At 49.3% G+C, this 25,088-nt stretch overlaps 9 protein-coding genes across 9 annotated transcripts; 3 read left to right on the forward strand and 6 right to left on the reverse strand.

Moving 5' to 3' along the window:
- Window positions 1-21: 21 nt before the first annotated feature.
- Window positions 22-600, reverse strand: UPS2 (Phospholipid metabolism protein; the record flags this gene model as incomplete). The annotated part of the gene is made up of 1 exon (XM_064901425.1): window positions 22-600. One exon carries the CDS (start codon window positions 598-600, stop codon window positions 22-24), a length of 579 nt encoding a protein of 192 aa, XP_064752501.1.
- A 730-nt stretch (window positions 601-1,330) lies between these two features.
- On the forward strand, window positions 1,331-2,289 carry LTR64_007102 (uncharacterized protein; the record flags this gene model as incomplete). Its single annotated transcript, XM_064901426.1, has 2 exons — window positions 1,331-1,354; window positions 1,408-2,289. 2 exons carry the CDS (start codon window positions 1,331-1,333, stop codon window positions 2,287-2,289), a joined length of 906 nt encoding a protein of 301 aa, XP_064752502.1.
- Window positions 2,290-6,090: 3,801 nt separating this feature from the next.
- LTR64_007103 (uncharacterized protein) lies at window positions 6,091-7,056 on the forward strand (the record flags this gene model as incomplete). The annotated part of the gene is made up of 1 exon (XM_064901427.1): window positions 6,091-7,056. One exon carries the CDS (start codon window positions 6,091-6,093, stop codon window positions 7,054-7,056), a length of 966 nt encoding a protein of 321 aa, XP_064752503.1.
- A 3,703-nt stretch (window positions 7,057-10,759) lies between these two features.
- On the reverse strand, window positions 10,760-12,870 carry LTR64_007104 (uncharacterized protein; the record flags this gene model as incomplete). The annotated part of the gene is made up of 4 exons (XM_064901428.1): window positions 10,760-11,422; window positions 11,493-12,190; window positions 12,241-12,549; window positions 12,618-12,870. The coding sequence occupies 4 exons, from the start codon at window positions 12,868-12,870 to the stop codon at window positions 10,760-10,762; spliced, it is 1,923 nt and encodes a 640-aa protein (XP_064752504.1).
- A 711-nt stretch (window positions 12,871-13,581) lies between these two features.
- LTR64_007105 (uncharacterized protein) lies at window positions 13,582-15,358 on the forward strand (the record flags this gene model as incomplete). The annotated part of the gene is made up of 2 exons (XM_064901429.1): window positions 13,582-15,050; window positions 15,100-15,358. 2 exons carry the CDS (start codon window positions 13,582-13,584, stop codon window positions 15,356-15,358), a joined length of 1,728 nt encoding a protein of 575 aa, XP_064752505.1.
- Window positions 15,359-15,774: 416 nt separating this feature from the next.
- On the reverse strand, window positions 15,775-17,755 carry LTR64_007106 (uncharacterized protein; the record flags this gene model as incomplete). Its single annotated transcript, XM_064901430.1, has 3 exons — window positions 15,775-17,191; window positions 17,239-17,495; window positions 17,543-17,755. 3 exons carry the CDS (start codon window positions 17,753-17,755, stop codon window positions 15,775-15,777), a joined length of 1,887 nt encoding a protein of 628 aa, XP_064752506.1.
- A 1,435-nt stretch (window positions 17,756-19,190) lies between these two features.
- On the reverse strand, window positions 19,191-19,868 carry LTR64_007107 (uncharacterized protein; the record flags this gene model as incomplete). Its single annotated transcript, XM_064901431.1, has 4 exons — window positions 19,191-19,334; window positions 19,381-19,564; window positions 19,621-19,672; window positions 19,727-19,868. The coding sequence occupies 4 exons, from the start codon at window positions 19,866-19,868 to the stop codon at window positions 19,191-19,193; spliced, it is 522 nt and encodes a 173-aa protein (XP_064752507.1).
- A 533-nt stretch (window positions 19,869-20,401) lies between these two features.
- Window positions 20,402-21,766, reverse strand: LTR64_007108 (uncharacterized protein; the record flags this gene model as incomplete). The annotated part of the gene is made up of 1 exon (XM_064901432.1): window positions 20,402-21,766. The coding sequence occupies one exon, from the start codon at window positions 21,764-21,766 to the stop codon at window positions 20,402-20,404; it is 1,365 nt and encodes a 454-aa protein (XP_064752508.1).
- Window positions 21,767-22,519: 753 nt separating this feature from the next.
- SWC4 (swr complex subunit) lies at window positions 22,520-24,835 on the reverse strand (the record flags this gene model as incomplete). Its single annotated transcript, XM_064901433.1, has 1 exon — window positions 22,520-24,835. One exon carries the CDS (start codon window positions 24,833-24,835, stop codon window positions 22,520-22,522), a length of 2,316 nt encoding a protein of 771 aa, XP_064752509.1.
- Window positions 24,836-25,088: the final 253 nt, after the last annotated feature.

Consider the following 25,088-nt stretch of genomic DNA (forward strand, 5'->3'; position numbering starts at 1 on the left):
AATGAGGCAATGGCTGAAGTTTCATGCCATCGCAGGTTGACCAAGGCGTAATCTTTCCCTCTCTTCGCCAAAGACTTTCCGGCTCATCTCTAGCACTGTTTCGAAACCTTCTCTGCCTCTTGCGGCGTTTTCTTTAAAACGATCGACACAGGCCTCCTCGATCTTGTTCCTGATCTTCTGCCAGCCACCACAGAAAGCTATTATCTTGGCCTCCTGCATGAACTCTGTCCTCCCATTGGTGTCGACACGAGACGGCTGATAAACGACAGTCTCTCGACATTGTAACAGACTTGACCAAGTCATGTTTGTGCTGCACATGGTGACCCTCTTGGCAACGGGATCAACGTATGATACTTCGTAGACCTGACTTGTGGTGTCGCCGCCTAAGATGGATATTATCCATTGGGGCGCGTTCTGCTTGCATGTGATTAACCTCTCTGTTCGGAGGATACCAGTGGTAGGATCAACTCTTCTCGACAATGTGTCCACGGCCAAAACGTGCTCGGCTTTGTCGTTCCAGGGGCAGTATTTCCGCCAGTTGTTCGTTGAAACTTCTTCCCATGAGTAGGCAAATTCGTGGGACGAGCTGAAGATTCGCATCTCGATCACAATCGATGTGGCTGATGAAAAGGCAAAATGATTAGGGTTGTTGGGTGGGCGCGTGCGATAAGGAACAGTAGTGTGCCCGGTTCTGTAATTTGCAGTTTGTGTGCTGATCTGCTGTTGGTACAGAAAATTCTACAGGCCGAGGATGTCGTCGATGTGGTAATACAAACGTGGTATAGTAACTGACGGATGTAGGATAGATGAAGCAGGTGGCAGACAAGAAAGATAGTAGATGTAAGGGACTCGTGCCTCCGAGCTTGGTGCAGCTCCGAATCTCAAAAAATTCTTAAACACCGCACTTTCCCGATCACGCTTTTCCTGTTTGGTCTCAGGCTCGAGGCCATATGGCCGCGTGAGTAATAAGATAGTAGGGTATCTGGGGTTACTATCACATTCGATAACAATCAGAACGAGTGAAATGTCCATTGGCTAGGACAACCGGACTGGAACGCACACGACAATCGCTACGAGCTAGACAAGCCTAGAAGATCTGCGTCGCTTCAACACTCCAGCCAGATCTCGTTAGCTTCTTACCGTGCCCATTTTTTGGTCGAATCGCGGTTGGGGTATCTGACGGCTGTTCATTCTCATCTCACAGTACAGACACGCGACAGCGCAATTTCTAGCTTGCCTTCACACGCCTGCTGCGAGCAAGTCTTCAGCTTGCGCCTTTGTATTTTTGTATGGTTTATGTGATCGCTTTCTCAACCTATACACGCAGGACATGTCTGAGCATTGGAAGTCGACCGTGAGCGAAACCTGCACTCCCTTATTTGAGCATCCGACTAAGTCCTTCCACAGCCAAAGTATTGGTGCAAACATTGCAGCATCTACGTGAAGGACACTCCCTTCGAGCGAAAGCAGCATGAGAACACCGGGAAGCACCAGGGCAACCTCAAGCGATTTTTACAGGGCATACATAAAGATCACCAAAAGAATGAAAGGGAGAAGGAACGTGCAAAGACAGAAATCGAACGCTTGAACCGTGTAGTCGGTCTGACCGCATCGTCCACTACCTCTAACAGCCACGCTCCTCCAAAGCCACCCAAGACCGCCTCTACCACATTATCCGCTGCTGACCAGAAAAGGCAATGGGCTCAGCTTGCGGATCTAGGCATCGCTGTTCCTGATCACGCACGAGCAGAAAATGCCATGGCCGGCAGCTGGCAAGTCGTCTCTACTAAGGCTATCGAAGGCGGTCCCCCTAGCGAAGACAAGGACAATGTGTCCGTTGGTATTCGAAAGCGACCGTTTCAGAACGACGCCGAGGAGGAGGAAACTGAAGATGTTGTCGTCCGCAAAGGTTGGGGTTCGACCACCAAATCATATCCGGGCTCGAAAGGTACAGCTGACGACTTAGGCGCCTTGCTTGCTGCACCTCTTTTTAAGAGTCGGAAAAAAGGACGTCAAGATTTGCCAGTACTGAACGACACCACTGCGTCTCCTGACTTGACCGCACCTAAAGATGAAGTCGTGATCAAGTCTGACCCTTCTGTTGCAGTCCCCGATCCTCTGACAGACCCAACGGTAAACAGTTTCAATAGCGCTACAGCATCTTCGGGACCATTACCTGCCGGGACCAAAGCCGAGACCGTGCAGATTGCAGCTGACAATTCACAGACGCCCGTTTTCAAGAAACGGAAAGCCAAACAGCCACTCAGCACTCGTGATCCTTCAGAGTGAGAGTTCTCGACACAAATGCCACCCTCCAAGATACAAAAGACCAATATTCGTGTCTAGCTTTCACGACTTCGCTGTCAATCACGAAGCACGCATTTGAGCATCAATCTCCTTCGTTGACATTCGCTGTCTTTCTACAAACCCTTTTCGTTCGTTTTTAATGACGGATAGTTACACAGAAATAGTGCTCGCACAAATGTGTTCGCACGTGCTTCCTCGATGTTACAGACTGGGGTGTGTCTGACACGATGAACAAGTCACCTGCTTCGTCCACATGCAATGGCAAGAGCGTAGAGCCCCACATATGCTCTGCGCATTCGGCGAGAACAGATTCTCAGCAAAGATAATGCGCCGGAAGCGAGCAGTCTTGTCGTTTCCGCTGCTGTACATCATTATTTATGCAGCCTGAACGGCTTAAGGTGATGCGTCGTTGCTTTTCTCGCATACATGACCAGAAGTCATGCAAGTAACCTCCTAACCACCACCACCATCCTTGTCGACGCTGGTTGTTTGCTGAATGAAACCGCCTGCTCATCTTCATTGTCCTTTCCCTCTGGAGATCCGCCACCAACCCCAGCACTAAACTGCTTGATCCTAGATAGCCTTCAACTCTTCCTTCCTCGGCTAACGCTCTCTGCTGAGTATCGCTTGTTCTAGCTTGCAGCCCCTGTTGGGTCCTGCCCGGCCCTGAATAGGCGATGTGCAGCTAGAATTGTTCCGATGTCGATCGCGGCCGCTTCTAAGCAAACAATCAGACCTAAGCACGACTAGGTTGGCCTCTGTCGAGTGCACAACATTGAGGCACAATCTGTTCTCGGACATCTTGTGTTCCTTGACCCTTCGACCTTCATAAGGCTATGGTATACAACAACCCCAGGTAAACTTTGCCATATTCAACATGCTCAACAGCATGAACCTCTGGTGACACAAACCAAAGTATATTCAGACGCGGGTGACAAATGTACTTCTTTCGAGTGCTTAGGACATTGCCCTCGTAGATCGCTTCTGTACATGGCTTTCGTCGTTTCTACTCGTGAACAATTTGCTTGCTACATTACTTGCACTCTTTTCGCGTAGGCTGGCGTTTTTGTGGATTTTTACTCATCAATCTGCTTCGTGACATCCATTACTCAATAACGACTTAGTGCGAGGATCTACAAGGCTTCATTGGAACGGACGAAAACAGACTTGAGTTAAAATCTTGGGCCGAGCAAGGTGGTACTTCCCTGCTGCACGCATCGTTTACCGCATCCGCCCTAACGACATTATTCGTCGACAAGAGGCAATTGAGGCTAATTCAGATCATGCCAGTTGGAAAACAATAAGGTCCTGAGAACGCAGACTCAGGTCGGAAGGTAGTCGTACTGGCCTCACCTCGACATATCGACTTTTCTACAAGCAAGGCCTGATCAAGGAGAGCAAGTGCATGAACGTAAGTGAAGTCAAAGGTGGATCACCGCCGCGACAGTGATCGTGAAGGGCTTGGCAACGGTTTTCATTCAAAAGTCTATCAGGTCAGTGGAGATCATTCTAGCCCGAAACTTTCCATCACAAGCCTGGTCTTAGCTGCGTTGAGCACCTTTCTCCGAAACTGGCGTGCAGGTTACACTTTCCACGAGCTTGCTTTTGAGTAAAATGCATATGGAGGAATCATCCTGGATGGCGACAACTTGGAACAGGTTTTGCTGGAGCATGCCCTAAGCGAACCTTTGTTAGTGGAAGGGCAGGCCCACAACAATGAATTCATGCTACCCGAATGCTTGTCCAAACACGGTGCCTAGCATACGAAAGCGATGCATAAGCGCGACTTCTTCAATCTCGCCGTAACATTGGCAGCTACCGCCCACATGCTGAGCAGGCCACTGATTGCGTGCCCACGGCAGATGGTCGACCGTGTTCAGAAGGTGGTGTATAGCGCACAGTGGGTATCGTGTTGCCCTTCCCAGTCACAGCATTATTCCAGGCATTATTCCTCGAGGATTGAGCTTGACTAAGCTCGTGGGGACTGATCTGCTGAGAACAGCCACAACCACATTCTAGTCTTAACATTGTTCGTTCCCGCTACTAGGCCACACTACTGTACGCGACCTCGACCTGACTTGTCAAGAGGATTCGTTTATGTCGTTGCTTACCGTTGCGATTTCTATTCAAATCCAGACAACAGTTCACTTTCTGCAACTTTTGACGAAAGAACCTCGTTACTCTGGTCGGCTAACTTGCGTCTCGACATAGGTTCCTGGCGGAAATACACAGACAACAACCTGAATGGTACATACTGGTACAAACGGTCTCAATAGTGAGACCGAAGGAGGAAATCTGCGACTCTGGCTTACCCATACTCCCACTCCTCGGAGCATTTTGCTCACAGCAATGCACCTTCGATGCACCACGAATACCAGAGCATGAACACAACTTTAGGTCAAATGACATCGTCGATTAGCCTACCACCGATCAGCGCAATCAACTTTGACCACCAGAATACTGCACAACAACACCCGGCCTCGCACGAAATGGCGCAACATGCAGTTCCTCCGCCAGCACGGACGCTCCCACCACTTCCTTATTATACTTCAATGCAGACCATGCCTCAACCCGAGTATGTGCAGCCAGCCCGACCTATATACGCAGGCCAGATACCGTACATGGTGCCAGTCACTCGTTTGCCATTACCATCTTCTGCAGATGCCACGAACATGATCGGTTATACGCCGAGTCGCCACGCGCCCAAGAACAAGGAAGTTAAGAGAAGGACGAAGACAGGCTGCATGACTTGCAGGAGGAGACGTATCAAGGTGAGTTCAATGTTGCGCAGTTCAAACATGCTTCATCTACACTTCTACGTTCACTTCTGTCTATGATCAACCAGTTTTCGAGTTGGAAGGTTTGGCCGACTATCGCACATCGTGGGCTGCAGTGGTTCGAAACCTTTTCTGGCTGGTCAGGTCGAACCTCGGCAGAAGCGAAAGTCTAAAATCGTTTAGATCAATCTGCTTGGCCAAGCCCTATTTAGACTTGCGGTTGGTCTGCATATGCCTCTGTTAGAGGTGACAAGCCCCACTGCACGCCATTCACTGTGACACTGGCAGATGCCACTGCTGCTTACCACACACCCACAAAGTTTAATTCCACGCGGACACGTTTCATAATCGCTGGTCTCTTTATGTGCACAGCATCAAATCTCAATCACAACACCCGCGCACTCCCTTGCAAAGACGACAGACTTTGTATCTCTTGGCGATAACTGTGCTGACAATTTCTCATGATAGTGTGGTGAAGAGAGACCTGCCTGTAGAAATTGCATCAAAAGCAAACGACAGTGCTCGGGCTACGATCCAGTATTTCAAGCTCAACCACCATCTCACACTATCCAGCCAGCGCCAACCACGTCGAGCACATCAGCGTCGTCGCATGCACAATCATCCAACTCTCGATCCTCATACGGTAATAATATTGATCCGACAAGCCCCACCACGTCAACGAGTCAACAAAATTCTGGGACAATAAATTCGCCCCGTGAACATACGAGCACAGAATACAGCTATCATCACCGAACCTCGGATTTAGCTGCACCATCTAGCATCAACCAGGGCTACAAAATGGAGAACCACAGTCCTTACGGTTCGTCACATATCAACCACAGATGTAAGCGACCTCGGTGGCGTATCCACATATGTTTCATGCTAACCTTACGATACCAGACTCGTGACATCCTCAGTCGCTAAAGTTTCCACCTGTCTCTGAGCAAGAACGCACACGAACAAGATTTATGCTTTGAATTAATACACAGCCACGTGTTTCCGAAAAATGTCAGCGTCCGTTCGGACCATCGAAGACGTGTGCGCCATTAACGGCCACAGGGGACGCGAAGTTCCTGCCCTTCGACACGATCTTGTCCCAAATTTCAGCGAAATTCAGAAGGTCTATGACACCTTTTTTGCGCCAGGCTTGGACTGTCTCATCGAATCTGGCCCCTCAAGATGGTTTGGCACGAAAGGGTTCCATTTGTTGACCAGTGATCGCAGTCTCTTGGCACAATTCATGCTCTATCTAACCCTTATCAGCAATACTATCAATGGTGACCTCAACATGTCAGGTACTATCAGTATGCCAGCTCAGCAAGCAGAATTAGCCAGTCAAGAGGCAAGAATGGTCTGGGCTCTACTAAACCTGATCGTTCGACAAGCTCAGGAAGGTATCAATGACGAGGACGTTGACAAACTAGCGCGGCGTGTGAAGGCCCTCGAAGCATTACTCACGTCTGAGCCTGTTGTTCGAACTGGTTCTATGTCTGATTTCCTCTATCAAGATCCGGAACCAGAACCTAGCCCTATGGATATCGACGTAAGCCAGGTACCTACGGTTGCTAACAACCCATTGCTCGAGAAACCATTCAACAAGCAACTCGTGGCACGTATGGAGGAGTTCTGGCATCTGGTCGAAAGAGCTTCTGAGCAACCCACAAAGATTTCCACTGAGATCTTCGATCGACTTCGGCAGCTCCGTGACGGCATTGAGCAGCGTGATATCGTCTATAGTATCATGCTACTGGGCGCATCTCCCAAACCAAGGAACGATGGCAGACCGCAAACCTCGAGCGGTCACTCCAACTCTGGACGTCATGAAGCTGATGTATCGCCCAGTCGACTCGCTCGAGAACAAGAAAGAAGGCAAGCGGAACGTCTCCTCGAAAGTGAAGCAAGGGGACGAGCTACCAACACGATCCTCCAAAACATCGCCGGGATGGGACTACGTGCATTTTGCAATGAGTGATACCACTCTTTCCTTTTCTTTGTAAACATTACGGTAAGACGAGAATCATCAGCAGGGATGAAATGAAGCATAGCATGAATTACGGCGTCCGCAGCGTTTCAATAGTCAAAAGAGATACCCATTTTCGTACAGCATAAATAGCACACAATCTCATGGTGAACTATATTTCTCATTCCTCTCAAAATGATCCGCGAAAATGCATAAATGCCTAGTGACTCGCGTATCCTTAGTCTGCGGTGCGTTGCGGGATTAGGAGCCCTGCAAGCACGGTAGTTACAGAGTGGCGTGATTTTCTTTTTGGTGAGGAGCCCCCACCCTAAGCGAGGACGAAGCGAAAGACGCCACGAACTACTACAAGTACTAAATAATTATGCCCACATGTGCATTTGCTGATAGGTCACACTTTCCTCGGGGGAGGCATTTGATTTTCTGGCTGATCGAGACATACGCGATCGCAATCAGAACATCCAAAGCCTCAGTTGAGAGGAGTCATGCATTCCTCCTGCAAGGTGTTCCTGCCATACGTTGATCATGACAAGTCCATCGTCTCCACCAACGGTTTAGTGCTATGCACTCGACCGAATCAATTCGAGAGACAGGGAACATCTGCCATTTCCATTTCAAGTCATTGAACAAACAACAAAGCATTCAAGTGCTCCCCGAAGTAGTACCCGCTTCTTTTCGTATCCAGCATTCCGGACGCTAACGAGAGTGGAACCACTCCAACCTCATCACATTACTTTTTAGCTTCAATTCCTGAAACGGCGAACGAAATTCCTCTAGGTGAGCAGTGAGTAGTTGGAAGGCCCGAGACCTTCGTGTCCATCGCTACTTCCGTTGTCACCATAATCCTGACCTACCCTGCAGCTTCCCTTCTCGCCTCTTCCTCCGTTCGGGACAATTGAAATATGGTGTGACCTTTGCAAGTCGCAGGATCTCGCTGTCCTTGGACATGCTTCATTGCCCGAATACGAGTGTCGGTCCCTCCCTTCGTAATTACGAGATAAGCACATTCGCTTACAACTAAGCGTACGAGATATACTTTCACTTCCACAGAATGGATGGCTTGAAACGACGGCTTTCTGGAGCTTGTTGCACAGACCTGGAGTCAATCCTAAGTCTGCGTTATGCTTTTGAATGAACAACTCCACTCGAGGTCTCGACCGTGGATAGATACTGGTGTCGGTGACTGAGTATTCCTTCCTTCCCCGTTAAATCACTGGGGTCACTATTGCTTCGAGGAAACACAACTGTGATCTGCTGACTGGCAGCCAGGTTCATTGAGGTGATGAATCATATACTTTTGTTCAAGTGAATCACAGCTCAAACTTCAACTCGTTCTGCAGGAAGCACATGGCGGCTGTTTGCTCGCGAGAGTTTTCTGTACACATTAATTACATTCCAGTAACCAGGTCTCGGGCCCTACCCTTCCCACAGAAAAGCCCAGACGGTGAATGAGCCTCTACCTATCTAGGAGCCTAAGACAGAAACGACTAACATCAAGACGTGAAGCGGAGAAGATGTCTATCCTCTAACATAGACATCGCCACTCAAGGAATGGTGTACGAGCAGACCCATGTCTGTTTCCCGTATTCCAGGCGAATGCTGCATTACCTCAGAACCGAGATGCTTTCTCACTTGCGCCGCCCTCTCGCCTACATGCACGTTTACTTAAAAAGGATCTCGCCTATCGAGGCGAAGACAGCGTCACCCCGTGGGTTCCGGTGATCGGTATAGTGGTGAGTAATATGTGCCGGACTCGTGGCAACTCGTGATAAAGAGCGGTGACTAGTTATACATTTCGAACTCGTCCGATCCTGGCAGAACGTGGCTTTTGAGAGAACAATACGCGGAAGTGAGTATATCGGGATACATGTACAGTATGGGTGCTGCCCCCTCACGTAGGACTATCCAAGCCAGGCATACTGTACTAACATGACATACGTGCTCCGTGCCTGGTTGCAATCTGGGAACTACATACGTCCACGATTCTAAAGTCTTACCATTGACCGGTCCGAGTCCAGCCTGCGCCGGCTACAAACAGCAAGATCTCAGGCACAAGCGAGTACATGTGTTTCAGCACATGAAGAAAGTGTTTTGATTGGTCGTAACAAATGAAATTGATTAACGAATGGCTGAGCTATGGGTTCTGTTCCTCTTTCACCAACCTGGTTTCTCCTTTCTTCGGCATCTCATAAAGAGCGACAAGTGATGTCGACTCCCATATCCTGAACGACTCCGATCGTCCGCACAATACCCCCACTATGATCAGCCTATCCCTCGAGAAGATACACCGTCGTAATAAAGGTATCATGAGTACAGCGCATGTTTAGCTGCTGGTATTACCCTTCAACTGAAGTTCTGCCAACTCCTTCAAGTTCACCAAGGGCACCGAAGCAGATTTATGCTGAAGTTTCAGGCAAGAGTGCTGACTGCGATCAACTCAGCCAGTTTCGCTTGTGTGAGCTGGACTGGGCTCTTGCTCCCGGGAATGGTTGTGCTTCAATCCTAGATGACTTGTCCAGAGTTACCAGGTCAGCACTGCCTCGATGCTACGCAAGTTGCGCAGACTGTTCGATTTGCGAAGGCTGAGCCTTGTTCATTTCAAACCGCGAAAAGGTCTTGTTTTCTAAGGACAAGACCTTATACCGTCTCATTCAGGTTGCAGGATTTGTCTACAACCTCATTGTTCCGTTGATCTGAGCGACCTGGTCGTACGGTCTCATTTGCGTGTTTCACGTCCGGCCATGTACTTCTGCCAATATCGACCTTGGCTTGTACATGGTGGAGGTATCAGACCATCTGTTCTGCCAATCCTCACATCTGCTGAGCGCGAGCCGCAAATGCTCGTCGAGGTTGACTGACTTGAGTGGTAGTAGGAGTTGTGCGTTTCGAACTATCGATCTGCTATTGTGGTCAGCGAATCGATACTGGAAGATGAGTACGAAGAGTGACTCACTATGATATATCGTCGCAAGACGATCCCATTTAGACTAGTCCCCGTCGTCGTTTGGAATTTGATTTTGCTCAACTTTTGGCATTACTGCAAAGGTGAGGAAGTCATTTGGCGATTCGCCGCCATCTTTGGCATGGACGGCTTATCGATTGGTGCGGCTGGCGTCACACTGTGACGTGTGTAAGTAAAGAAACTTGCCGTGAACCAACACTTGCATGAGAGCAAGTTCGCAGCCCACGGGGTATTCAATACAGACAGTCGTGGCAGGACGACCGTCTCGGTGAAGGTGCCATTGCGGCATTAAATTTAGATCGGGCAGTGTTATCCGCCGCAATCGCTGGCATGTTGGAAGTGAGCGACAAAGGCTGATGTTGACGAACGACAGGTGTAAAGCGGTTTCGAGGTAGTAAGAAAGCTGACCGTCTGAGAAAGGAGCCATCCTGGTAATGCTCTGCAGTCAAGGTTGGAATTCGGTAACCGACTCTGATGGATAGCTGTGGAAAGAAAAGAGAAGAAGAACAAAAAAAAAAGAAGCTGAAAGAGAGATTTAAGTAGTGGGTTGTTTTGCAAAAGTGGGGCAGGAGTGGTTGTGGGGCTGAGGTAGGAGTGAAGGTCGTACCTGCCTTCACCTCTGGACTTACACTTCTGATTTGACACCTCTAGATTCGCACTCTCAGAACGGAAATTCAGCATTCTCTGCGAAGGATTCAAATTGTGAACACCAAATTGGCCTGGCTGTAAGATCGACTACAAGTTCGCTCTCCTCATCTCTTTTATCGCCTGCATGTCAGTAACAATACTTTTAGGAACATCCACAACCTTGTCCCGAATATAGTCTGCAAATCCTTTCCCCAATGCATCCAGCAATCGACAGCTACTCACACCCCGTCCCAATGGTCCATAGACCACAAAATGCACAGCTAATAAGTTCGGGAACTCACATCTCTCGATGAAGAAGTCTGGTCTCCAGTCATCACCAATCAACTCCTGCATTCTCGACCGTGTCAAGAATGACTTAAGCCATGGGTAGTGGGAATCTTTGCGGACAAATAGTCCAATGTTGATGTTTGCACCTTTGTCGCCTGAGCGAGCGAGGACAACATCACCAAGACGAACTCGTACTGTCTCACCCAAAGAGGCAAGATCGACCGGGTCGGCCGTTTCGTAATTCTCTCGAGGTTGGAGTTTCTGGTATGCGGATGGATGGCCAGCGTCCGCTTTCTGTGCGACTGAACCATCGCGGGAAAGAACTGCAATACCCTCCTGTAATTCGTCTTGCGATTTCAAGCCTGGATAGAATGCAAGATAGCTTCTTGGGAAGGCTGTGCGCATATCAAGAGATAGGTGCATGCCCGAATAATGCTGCATGGCGAATTCGGAGAATGTCTTCAATAAACCATACAATGTTGCCTGAGTAGCTCGTTAGCAAGGTACAAATTATAGAACATTTTGTCTTGATGCATGCAGAAAAGAGACTTACTTCGTGGTCTGTCTGCGCAAAGACTCTCAGATATGTTGTACTTTCGAACTGACTTCTGGGATTGGGCGCCGGCGTGCCCAATTCCTGGAAATCCAGCAGCTGAAATTTATCTTCAAGTCCTTTCTCTTTCAGGCCAAACCTAATTTGCTTCTGCATCAGCTCGTATTTCTTCTTCGTGCCGTAACCTGTCGCATTAAACAATATCTGACTCTCATATCCACCACGATAAAAGATTGCTAGTTTCGTCGTCGGAGGTGGTGGGTAACCCTTCACATTCGATAGCCTTACTCGATTTTTGCCGACCTGCTCTACCTGAAGATCCTTTGCGTTGGCTGTGACATCAGAATTGAGATAAATTGGTCCCTGCAACTCGTACAGGAACTGGCAGATGACATTGTCGACGTTTACCAGTCCTTTCGTACCTTCGTGTTTTGTAACCACACTTGTGCCGTCAGCAGCAACTTCTGCAATACCGAATGCTAAGTCGACGAAGTTGTTAATATCGTATTCGTCGAAGCCGGCAAAATTTGATCCTGTTGCGTAGGCTGAACATTCGATGAGATGACCAGCGATTAGAGTGCCTGCTAGCTGGTCGTAGTCCTTGTCTGTCCAATTGTGCCACCACCAGGCAGCACCGATGACTGGGCTGGCATCCGCGACGCGGCCACAAATTATGATATCGGCACCGAGTTCAAGACCTGTATTTTATTAGCACCTGCGCGTCGTCTCCAACTTTCAAAGGGGTTACCCTTGACAATTCCCCGTGCCCCGAGATACACGTTTGCACTAACGATAGGCTTGCCCTTCGTATCCAACAAGGCGGTCGCATTTTCCATTAAGCTAATATCGTTGTTCTCGCCATCCAGATGTTGTGGAAGCTTATTAGTCCGCTCCAACTCGGCTTTGACTTCGTCTCTGAAATCATCGCCATAGACGTATGCGACTTTGAGATCGTATCCACGCTCTGTGACCAATGCTTGCGTTTTACGCGCTAGACCACTTGGATTGAGAGCACCTCCATTGATAATCACCTTGATTCGTTTCTCATTCAGGACATCTTACAGTATTGTTAGCTTTAGCCCAGCTGTGGTATGCTGATGCAGTCAAGTCATGGAGGTAGCCCACCTAGAGTCTGCTCGAGGCCATCCCAAGCAGTTGGCTCCCATCCATCATGTTGACCTACAGCCATTTTCTCTGCATTTTCGGCTAGGTTCATCTCAGCGAGATAATCACCTGTAATGAAGTCGATTGGGCCTTGCGTAGCTTGTCGACGCATTTGGTAACCAGGGTCGCCGCGTGCGCCTGAGCAATTCGCAATCCGAACTGGTCGACTACCACGCTCACGCTGCCACCGTTCCGAAGGACCGGCATCACCCATATTGAAATTGTAGTATCCTTCAAGATTACCCTTTCCTCGACCCTCGTTTAGCTTTGCCAGAGGTAGTGGTATTGCTGGATGTGTCGCACTACCTTCGAGGAATTTTCACGTGCCAGTGAATATACCTTTCTCTTCAAGAACCTTTTCAGCCCACTAATTCGAACGAGATATCAACTTCAATGTTCAATAGCCGGTGAGATGACCCAAGCCTTGCATGCCCTGAACCACGATGAACGACCGAGGCTTCTGTCGGCACCAGTCACTGTAACTCCATATTTCTCCACACTGATCCTGCGAAAGTACATATCTAACCCCACGTTGCGACATATCCGTCGTGACTGCGAAGCCAGCCGCTGCTACCACGATCGCGTCCTGGCTGCAAGCAGACAAGGGCGCTTGTGTATTAGGACGCGTCATATGAGGTAGTAGATTGCATCCCAAATCACGCACGTCTTTGACTGCTGAGAGACCAGGGTGGATCACGAAGACCCCAAACCGTTCTCCGCACTGTATACTGAATTCACTTTCGTAACTACCTTGATAGCCGTTAGACCCGAGGTTTGAGAGCCACAGCTTCTGGTATGATGGTGTGAACAGTGTTTTGTGAATCTCAGAGGTCATCCCTCATACTGTTTGGTAGGACAGTTTTGAGATAATCTCAATCTCGCAATTCTCATTGTATCACCTTCCACCTGTGTGTCAATAGTCACCATGGGCAGCATAGATGTTTCCAAGCCGTACTCTGTGCCAGAGGAAGCCCGCAAAGTCCTTGATGAAGGTATTTTCCAGAATCCAAAAATCGCACGTCTTTTGCCAGAAGGGGTATCCGACTTTGCCTCGAAGATCACATTCACAGGCAATGATGTCCCTTCCATACCAATAAACTGGCGCTTTGCAGAATCAGCTGCGTCGCTCAAGGCTCTGGAGGCGTGCATAGTTGCCGAGCTCGTCAAACGCAAGTATGGGGTCGAGTTGTCTGGAGCCAACATAAACACCGACCACGCAAGTCTGTTCTTCATGAGTACATTGATATGGCAGTTCAAGGACGCTGATAAGCCAGCCAGTATCTTCGATAGTGCAAACACAGTGCATAAACTGATTCCCAACTATGACCTCCATCGGCAGCAAAGCAGCTTACATCGTAGTGCAGCTACAAATATCTACCGCACCAAAGATGGTCGGTACTTCCACCTTCATGGGTCAATGAATCCAGATCCGACTCTTGACAGTGTCAACTTGCCACGTGACAGAGATGCAAGCACTTGGGAAGAGGCAATCGAGCCTTTCGTAGAGAAGTTGAGTCAAATTGACAGTGCAGAAATGCAGAAGCTAGCCAGCGACGAGTATAAGCAAGCAGGCGTGATTTGTGAGACTGTCGAAAGCTTTAAACAGACAGAGCATGGAAAGGCAAATGCTCACGTTGCTCTGTTCGAGGTGCATGATGTGCCCAATGCAAATCAGAAGCCTTGTTGGTGGCCAGAAACCTCTCAAACCAGCGCGCAAAGACCACTAGCTGGATTAAAGGTCGTTGACCTCACACGAGTCATTGCTGCACCTGCTGTGACACGAGGCTTGGCCGAGCTAGGCGCTAGCGTTATGAGAGTTACCAGCCCTAACATATGTGACTATTCCGCTTTGCATATCGATTTGAACTGGGGCAAATGGAATTGCAGCATTGATCTAAAGTCTGAAGAAGGCAAAAAGCAGCTGTCAGACCTAATCAAGGACGCAGATGTCGTTGTTCAGGGCTATAGACCGGATGTGCTCGACAAGTACGGCTTCAGCCAGCAAGGCATTATTGATATGGTGAAGGATCGACCAAGAGGCATCATCTCAGCACGAGAGAATTGCTATGGGTGGAACGGGCCGTGGTATTACCGGTCGGGTTGGCAACAGATCAGCGATGCTTGCATTGGCATTTCTGAAAGCTTCGGTCGAGCGATGGGGCTGCAGAACGGCGAAGCAGTCACGCCTGTTTTCCCGAACAGTGACTACATGACTGGCACTGCTGGTGTCTGTGGCGTGTTGACAGCATTGATGAGGCGGGCTGAGAAAGGCGGTAGCTATAAGGCTGATCTGAGCTTGAATTATTACAACCAGTGGCTGGCCGAGAGTTGTGGTGAATATCCGACTGATGTCTGGGAAGATGTATGGCAGAGGAATGGTCGACGAGTGTTCAGGTAAGTCCCTTTTGTCTGGTGAATCCGTACAGTTCCTGATACAGACCAGGTCAACCGATAACATGGTTCAACTGATTCCGGCATACATCAAAATGATCAAAGACAACAGCGACAAGATCGTGTTTAACCCTAGTTTCTTTGAGGAACGCGAGTCCAAGGCCATTGAGAATTGCCCACCCATTCGTGCTGTCAAACCAATCATCGACTTTGACGGCCAAGTAAAGCTCGGTTACAATGTCGGAACCAGAGGCAACGGACGAGACAAACCACATTGGCCATCAGACCTGATGGTGGAAGTCGTTTCGTGACGATGTCGATGAGGAATAAAGAATCGCGTCGAAGATGCGTCAAGAGTCGCGATCCCGGATGGCAGGGGCCGTAAGCCGCCGGCTTCCCTAGATTTAGACCATTGCCGTGGTTCTCGGGCTCAGGCGTGTATTGTGCTTGTTCGTATGTGCTTGCTTGATGCGAACGAACAGACTTTGAGTAACTACCTCCATCTTAAATAGAGACTGAGAGCAAGAAGGCAAGCATATATGCAAACGTGCCGCTTGTAAAGCCCAGCTCGAGCAGTCACGTGGGTCAAGATATAAGCTTTCAGGAAATGCATAAAAATGTCGAGAACCTTTTATTCCAAACCACTGCTACAGACATGTGCTACAGCATCTCAACTGATCGTTATATATGTCATTCCGTCATATGCACATCCCTAGTCGGCTCTGTTTCATGTATACAATGATGTACCATTGACCAAGTACGAGACAACTGTATTGTTCCCACAGGCGGGCGGGTATGCGAAGTGGGACACATTCTCAAATTTATAGGTATTGTCGGTTGAGTTAAGCACGACGTACTTGTACTCAAGAGGAACGCCCGCAGGCAACCAGGCCGGTACAAACCATTGTGGGTTACCATTGGTAACATTGTTGGTTCTCAAGACCTGAATGACGGCACTTGTGTTGCTAAGAGTATTGCCGAAGACCGACGTGTTGCCCACGATGTAGGTGTTTTCACCTGGTCCGGTCGCGTAAAGTAGGTTTAGTATGACCTCAGTCTCACAAGGGGTCGGGACGGGAGATGCTCCTAGAGCTAAGACAGGAGCATACTTGGTAGTAGAGTTGTACGCTGACCAAGAGCAAATGTTTGAAACGTTGTTGGCGGTGGTAGAGTTGGCACCCCAAGATGGAGGGAAATCACCATTTCGTCGGTCGACTGCAGTCACAAGTGCTGCGAAAGACCACGTCAATGCGATGGCAGATGTTGGCTCGCCGGTTGTCCTGTTGATCTGCTCGTTCAAGGTACCATTAGCAGGTGTATATGTCTGGATTACGGACAGGAAGCCATCGGCGTAGGTCTTTACAGCATCAAGCAACGCAGTGCCATTGCCAGGGCTGTGGTAGACGCCTTGCCTAACCTGCGGAACGAGATCCTGCCAGAAAGGAAGGGAAACGCGATCCACTGTAATTCTGCCTGCTTTGGTGAATTGTGCATGTGCGTCATAGAGGACTTCTGCTGCTGCTGCTGTTGTTATGTACCAAGGGTTACCACCATAATATGTATCCTCAGGATAGCGACCGGTCAGGACTGGCGATGGCGCTGTCGCATTGTTGTTGACCGGATAGAGGTCGCGGAAAGAGTCAACCCAAACCTTGTGAGTCGCCAAAGTCTTGGAATTGCATGGCTGTAGGGCAGCTGCATCACACGTAGCATTGATATCAAAAGCATGCATCGCGGCCAAGATGGGATCACAATTGATCTGGGACCTGTTGACTTGATTGGCATTGATATTGGCGAGCACATAGTTACCAGTCTCGTTCCAAAAGTTGTTCTCTAGAAAGCAGGCGATCTGTGGAGCTTGAGCGCATGGCTCGCAAGTCTTATTGAGTCGTTGAGCCCAGATAGAACCTTGTACAAGCGCTCTGTGTTGGGCAGTGGTTGTAAAGAACGAGTTTCCGTTCACTTCTTCCCAGAGGTCGTAGCTGCTCGTGTTCCAGTACTGACCGACGTACAGAAGGTCATTGTAAATAAGTGGCCAGTAAACAGTTGATACGATGGTTGGGGCATTAGGGTTTCGACGAAATATGGCCTCGGCAATTTCCATCAAAGTTGATGCTCGTAGGGCGGGACCATCGTTTTGTGGTCTGGAAAGGTTAGGTAACATGCCACGAGACTGTAAAGCAAAACTCACCTGCCCCATGCGCCATTAAATCTTGTACCATTGCTGTAGAATTTTGGTTCTCCTAGACCTTGACCAGCTGGCCACAAAGCACCGGAAGGGTTGGTGACAGTCTGGAGCCGGGCTTGTGCTCGTGTATATTGCTCAACAACAACTTGCAATGAGTTGTTGCCTACTCTCTCAGTGCCGAAGATGAGTTCGTCGACGATCATCAACTCGGTCAGCGCGGAGTCTCGAGTCCAGGTGTAGAAGTAATCCGGATTGATCGTCTAGACATGTTAGTTCTGCACAGCTCTCTGGTTGTATAAGTACTTACGGAAGGTGATGCAACAACATATCCCGTACCGGCAGCCTCGACAACATTTCCATTGACGCCTCCGATATTGAGGATGGCTGAATCCAGGGAGATATTGAATTGACGTTGGATCCACGACTCCAGGGTTTGATTGACTGCACTCTGTCGGGCTTCGATCATTGGATGAGCTGCAGCTCCAGCTACGAGAGCTGCTAAGAGGGTTCGTGACACCATCTTGTTGTACGGGATAGCTGCTCGACAGTCAACTGCACGATGGAGAGAAAGGTACAACAGCTAGAAACTGCCTGCATTTTACGCATTTTGAGCTTCTACTAGCTTGTGCTGGGCAACATATTTTTGTCCGAATAACCTGGAGTAAACAGATCAAAACGCGTCATTGAGATCCAGGTATGGCCGAGCTGCAGGGTTCGTCGATGCTAAGGTCCGCAAGCTTGACTCGAAGGAGCGAAGCGTCGAGTGATGGGGACAGCCCCATTTCCACTAGCAGCAAAAAAACCAGAACAAAAGGCATGCCAAGGGAGAAGTTGTGGGGGTGGAAACGGATGTACCTGGTGATTATCAGCCAGTCGGCTTCTACCAAGATCGTTACTCTTATGTTTGGCCAAGGTTCGTCAGAATCGTGCAAGTCCTGGCGACAAGCTGTTCGGCCCGACTCGAGGTACGTATAGTACAACACACAACAGGCAAAAAGCAGCGAGAGAGATGCTCAGCAGCAGTGGTACATACTGATCAAGAAGGACTCGCAATGAAGGAAATTTTTTGGGCATGCTCCATGTGATTTGAGGTCTCTTGCGTGACTTAGAGCGTCCTGGAACTCAAAGCCTTGAATCGGTGAAGATCTTGAGTTCAGCTTCTCTCTTCAAGCTTGGACTGGGCACGTGCAACATCATTGAGTATTATGGCCAAAATCTTTGTGGCCTAAAGAGAGGAACACGAGATTCCGTCGATATGACCGTTCCTCAATTTTAGGCAGATTCATTCAAGACGAAAGGCTCAGAAGTCCTCCGCTTATGAGAAAGTGTCCTCGGGTTGCATGTCGTAAATTAATTGATTCAACTCGAGAGGAATGCACCCAAGAAAGAAACTGGCTGCGATGTAGGCAAGGACTAGAAAGCGCATAGCGAGAGAATCACAAGAGGCATATATCTTCTACTTGGTGACCGGCCTTTGGTATCGGCGCCTTTCAGGGAGGAAGCGTGCAGTGGCTGAGCGAGTCAGTCAATGCACAGTGTCGGGTCGTACTGTGGAAGTCGTGTGAACTTTCCGGCTTGCAAGATGCGGCTTGTGTAGGTGGACCTTTAATGTACGCCACCAGAATTTCCAGCAGAGCACAACTTGAACATCCTCCTGCTACTTCACATGCTACTTTAATGATCACATTGCCTGCCCAGAAATATGGATCAGTTCAGAGAAACCCAAAAACAACGCTTGGGCGTGACAACAGGATGGCATAGGAACCTGGATTTGAGATTGGTGTCCAGCTGCGTCAGAGACGTGTTCCACCAGCCGTTGATGTTATTGAGCTACTGAATGGCTTTCATAGCACCACAATGTTGAGTGTTTCTTACAGTCGACCACGACGATCGCTGGACTAGAGTACAAAAGAGCGACATAGAGTTGAACGTTGCTTTCCTTGAGAGCAGAAGGTCTACTCATCGCCGCCCTTCTTCTTCGATTTCTTACTGCTGACTGGTGCGCCCTCCCTGGCTTGATGAACCTTCAGTCGTGTCCATGACTCCTCAGGATCCCATTCGAACCCCTTGAGATATGGCAAGTCGAGCTCGTCGTCGGCCTGCTATGTCAGGATGTCTGCTCATGACGAGGTAGGGGACTCTCACCTTCTTTTTGAATTGCTTGTGTATCGCGTCCAGCGCATCCTTGATTGTGACTCCCTTCAGGTTTCTTGCTGATACCTCGAGGCCTAGTGGGAAGTGAAGGTCGATCTTCTTGAGTGGAGGTGTTGTGAGATGCTTCTTCAGTACAGTTGGATCGTCCACCTCGTTGACCGAAGCATTGAGCTTCCTGAGGTAGTTGTCAGCTGTTGGCACTCATCCTCAGTGCATTTGCTGAGCTCCTACCAGTTCAGCTTTTGTGTCTCAGGAGCAATTTCTATCTTCGTACCCTCCTTCTCTATTCCCAAGGTCAACACTGCCAGATGGCCTTTGTGATAAACCGGGAACTTACCAAGATCATTAATGTTGAAAACACCTGGATAACTACTGCTCTTCCGTGCACCCTTTGCTGCGGGTTTGGTGTCTGTAGGAGAGGAGGAAAGACCGGAAACGGCTGAGTCAACCTTGGTCAGATCCGATGTGTCGGCAGACATTGTGAATATGTTGCTGCAAAGAACAAGGTGGGTAGATTGATCGTTGAAGCTACAGATTTCGAGTCAGTCACTCGATGAGGAATTGCAAGAGCTGCAAGGTACAACTTAACCACTTACAACGACAATGAACGGTACGTCAGGCTTCTGTATGTGATTGGTGTAGGTCGGTCGCAGGTGATTTGCTCTCATACAAAGGAAGAAGAGTGTAGAACAAGGAGTAGAGGGGAAGACTGATTGCTACTCGGTCCCTGCCCCTCTTGACTGCGCATCCTGCGGCATCAAGAGCACCTGAGTGTCGTCCGGCAGCTCGGGGTCACGCGATTATCACTACACTGCGGGGAAAGAGCGGACCAGGGAATCTGGGGTGACTTCCAGCTAGGCGCTTGTGCTTACTCCACTTGTGCCTGAACCTTGAAGTGGATACGTGCATTGAGGCGTAAATCCAAGCTTGAATGACATTGGGACTCGCGACATCTATATCATTTGCCTGCTCGACCACCTAAACCTTGAGGGTAACCGCTTTTGTATTTAAACTAAAACCCCAGGCGGCCCTGCTGGTAACTCTGCGTGTTTAACTCCAAGCGATGGCCGAGCTCACGTTGATAATTCTCAACTGGAAACGGTAACGATGTGTGGTTCACCGTCACACAGGTCCTGCTCGTGGTCACATTGCCAACAGTACTGAATCTGTTGGTTAAAAAGTCCAGCCATATCCTTCTCGAAGCATAAAGCACAGGAACATGTGTCACACCTGCGAATTTTGCGTAGTGAACACCCCTTCCATTATTGATAGCACAGGTCTGGGCGACAGCAGCATCGGTAAACTGATATGGGACGACCAGGTCACTTGTTCCCTGCAGCACAAGCAGCGGACCTGATATGGGCAACGTTCCAGGTCCAGCAGTTGCACCAAAGAAATCAGCAACTTCCGGCACAGTCGTCCAGTTTGGGTGTAACAGGGCGCCTCGATCAGATGTTGGGAAGTCAGCTAGCAGCTCACCTGTAGCGGAGTTACACATCGAGATATCTTTTGCTAGTTGATATCTGGATTGACCTTCGGCTGTCAATAGACGCGAGATATTGAAGTTCGGATGCAGAGCTTTGATCGCCTGTGTGCCTAACATAGGCAATAGCGGCGGAAGTGCTTGACCAAGCGCAGTAATCAAGCCACTAAGATTCGTGGATGGTGACGCAGCGATACTACCCAGATAGCCGTCCACTGGCGTATTATGCTGCCTGATCGCAGAAGCCCACGCTGCGGACCCTCCCTGTGAGTGACCCATGATTACAAATTCCTTACTAAGCCTAGTAGCAAATGCTGATTGAGCCGCTTGCACGGCGTAGAACAGGTCGTCGGCTGCTGCTGATCCTACAAGGTAAGGGTGTGCAATTCCAATCACGACATAGCCACTCAAGGCCAACTCATACGGCGCAGAATATTGAGATTCCAGATTGCGAAGGTTTGATGGTCTACATTCTGCAAAGACACCCGACGAGCCATGGGCCCATGCAACAACCGGGAATTTGGAGCTGTTCGTCCCTGGTCTTGGACTTGAAAGATTTGGATAAGTCAGTGGCAGGTATGGCCATAGAATATAAGCAGATGCTGGAATTGTGTCATTCAGTAGGTTCTTCGTTGTGTATGAGAGCCTGCTAAGGGCTGTGTTTGGTGGTAAGGCGAACGACGTCGTGTTAACAAAGTACTGGACCTTGATGACACTACCGGGTGGTAACGAAGAGGTGTTGGCTGGAGCTTTGTAGAAATCGTCTTGCGTCGCAGATCCCAGGGCCCAATTAGAACGCTCGAAGTTTACGGCTATCTCAAGATTTGTGGCTTGAGTATCGGAGAAATCGATATAACTAGTTGTTGTGATGTTAGTTCGAAGGTGCTGTTCCATGTGTCGTTCTGAGTCTGGAGAAATGTTATGTGCTGGGCTCGAATTTGCGATGCTATAAGCAGACTGCTAAAAAGGAGACATGCAAGCATGGTTCATGCTATAGGGCTTGAGGTGCAGAGAAGCCAGCTTTCAAATCCTATAGAGTGGGAACAACCAACACTTTATAAATTATAGCCTTAAAAAATACTGTAGTCCTCATCAATGCCGGAGGTTCTCTCGCATAGTGTCGTTCCTCCCCCTTAAAGAGCGTCCACCATGCTTGTAAAGTGAGCCTCGCTGAGTGCTTCGTCAACGTTGGCGCCAAGTCTGCAGGATGCCTGATTACCACAAGGTCGGACATAGGGTGGTAAACGGTTAGTGGGTCGTCCACGTCCCAATCAAAAAAGCTGCTAATCGGAACGTGATATTTCTGCAATCCGCAGCTTTCTTTATCGAGGCGTGGTTGCCTTGTGGCGAAGTGCAGGGCGTGGCTTACTCCTTTCAGCTGACGACGTAGTGGGCACCATCGACGTGAGATTTGTCGTGAATAGAACTGGTTTTCGCGTCAGTTGTCGTACTCGATTTGACGACCGCCAATGTAATTGTTGGCCAGTGTTTACAAATAGATGGACCCACAAGACAAGGACACAACCTTGTATTCGTCAATCGTGGCAGGATGAAAAGGGCGTGCTTTCGAAGGAACAAGACCCGTCAGTGACTCTAATCAGTTCGATAAATAAAGTAACAACTCTCGCAAAGTCGCGTCGCTCAGCCTCAGCGCCTTCTTTTACGTCCTGCTCCTGAACGATTGCTCCCTGCTCCGCTGGCATCGGAGATAACACTAGCACCTCGTTTGTGGCCGCGAGACCCGGCCGAAGTTGGACGATTGTCTGCAACGTCCTCATCGTCATCCTCCGCATCGGGATCGTTCTCTTCGGGCTCAACATCGTCCATGGTAACATTCTGTGTATCATCGTCGTTGTCAGCATCTGTTGCCTCGTCCTCAGTCTGGTGGCGTGCAAACCCTCGTTCTCTTTGTTGTTCTTCCTCTTCTTCCTCGTCACCTTCCTCATGAAGTGGCACTGCTTCTTCCTCCTCGTCCTCGTCTTCAACATCATCGTCGTCTACATCGTGCTCACCCTCGTCTTCGCCGTCGTCGTTATCGACGCCACGCATCAGTGCAGCATTTCCTTCGTCGTCATCCTCGTCTTCATCTTCGACGCCAACGTCGTCATCGTCGTCGTCCTCTTCATCTTCCTCTTCGGCGTTTTCGTCTTCATCACCCTCGTCTCTTTGGGCCATGGAATCATCGTTTAATCCAGTATTGTCAGCCTCGTCTTCTTCGTCGTTTTGGGTCTTTTCGAGATTCGAGGCCTCGACGTCGTCCTCTCCTTCCGCATCCTCGTCGTCTTCGTCCACAGCTGGACCGGGTCCTCCATCTACGCCGTTGACTGTCTGACCTCCAAGTGAGCCGCTCTGAAGAGTCTCTGTAGTGCTGTTTCGGCCTACCTGACCAGGCGCAGGTGCTGTCTTATCCACGTCCATAGCTTCACCACTAGCATTCTGTTCTGCCAGCGGAGGCAAACCCAGTCTCTGCCGCCTCATTTCTTCCAGAGTTTTCACCTCTTCGCTCACTCTAGCCAATGTCCTTCTGGCGTCAAGCAAAAGTTGGATCTGACTGACCAATCGCTCGAATTCCTTGCAAACCTTTTCGGTGGGCATAGAAAGACGAGCTGGTATCTCAAGTTCTGTGAGAGCAGCATTGATCTTTTGTGTCTGAACCTGAGATTTCGCTGTGGTGACTCGATTGATTTTTTCGTGACGAAACGACACACCACTAGTGAGTCGCTCGTTAGGATGACTAACACCATATCTTTCCTCTTCGGCCTGAGTAAGCTGCTTGGGCACGATTTGCTGAGGGACACTGCCCTTTTTGGTAGGCTCTGTTGCTGTGTCCATGGTATCTCGTCTTGATAAAGAGGTGTTGGCTCGACTTCGACCATCAGCAGACTGTTGCTGTGCTGTAGAATTACTGTCGCCTGGTGCAGGAGCTCGCCGCTTCAAATGCTTCTCCTTAGCGAACAACCTACTAAGCAATTCACTAAGACCAGCACTTGAGAGCACGATATTCTGCTCCTCGCCTCGTTCGTTCCTGCGCAGGGAAGGAGCTGCCTCGAGACGAGCATATAGATCGCGACGCATAGCGATGAACTCCTCCTCGTTCTTCGTGATACGATGAAGTTCTTCTAATAACGTTCTTTCTTCTTCGGCTTCATCCTTCGTACGCTCGAACAACTTTTCTGCCATTGCTTTCCGGAGAGTTTCCGTCTTCGCGTCGAAGCTGCGCATTTTTTCATACAGTGCAAACTCTGTGGGGTTCATCGAAGCCTTTGGTGTCCTTAGTTCTAAGTCCTGAGCTGCAACCTGGTAATATCGCAGCTTGAGCTGCTCCATCGTCCGGGACGAATAGTTCTTTGCAACCTCAAGGGCTTCCCCGCCAATTTGTGCTGACTGAATTTCTTGCGGGTCGTAACGGTCTGCAATCACGATCCACCTGAGGTCATATTCTGAGGCCAGTCTGACCAGATAGTCCGTCTCTTCGCGCGTCCAGTCATCAGCCTTGAAATGTCTCTCATACTGCTCATCTGTGTAATCTGGGACACGAACAGCAACTGCCCATTTGTCCATTGGAAACTCTTCTTCGAACTGATATTCTGGCTTGAGTGAGGGTTGAATCCCATCCACCATCTCAACGTCGCCATTGAGTTGTAAGGGCCGATGTGAAGGCAGAGCTCTTTTCCAGTGGGTTAAGCTAAGGCCATCAGATCTTGCGCCTGGCTTGAAAGGTATTTCCTGCCAGTGTCTGGGTTTGTATAGTTTGTTCGCCAACGAGGGTTTCGATTTGTATTTAGGAGGCTCGACTATCTGTACAGGAGGTACACTATCCCCCATCAACGCTTGGACTTCACGCGAAATGCCTGACAGTCGTGGCTGAGCTTCCACAACCTTCTTCTTTTTCTTATTCGTTGGCTTCTGGACAGGGCCACCACCCATGCCCATAATGTCGTGGATGTCTCTCGTGGACGCCATCTTGAGGAGAGGTTCAAGAACGATCGGGAAGAAGAATGACAGCAATGCGTGCGAGTATGGTTGTAGGATGTGCTATCTCCGCGCTAATGTTATGGAGTAAGGGTCGTTTTCGCATAGGCAACTTTCCTCTCGACAGTCGGGTTTACACATATTCGTCCAGGTTCACAATTAGTATGTAAACACATCGACGAGCATGATGGGAACAATTTGCGTACCACAGTTTCCCGACGAGGCAGGAGCGGGCGGCTGACCT

This window comes from Lithohypha guttulata (assembly GCF_036872675.1).
Source record: "Lithohypha guttulata strain CCFEE 5908 chromosome Unknown scaffold_5, whole genome shotgun sequence".
Classification (NCBI taxonomy): Eukaryota; Fungi; Ascomycota; class Eurotiomycetes; order Chaetothyriales; family Trichomeriaceae; genus Lithohypha; species Lithohypha guttulata.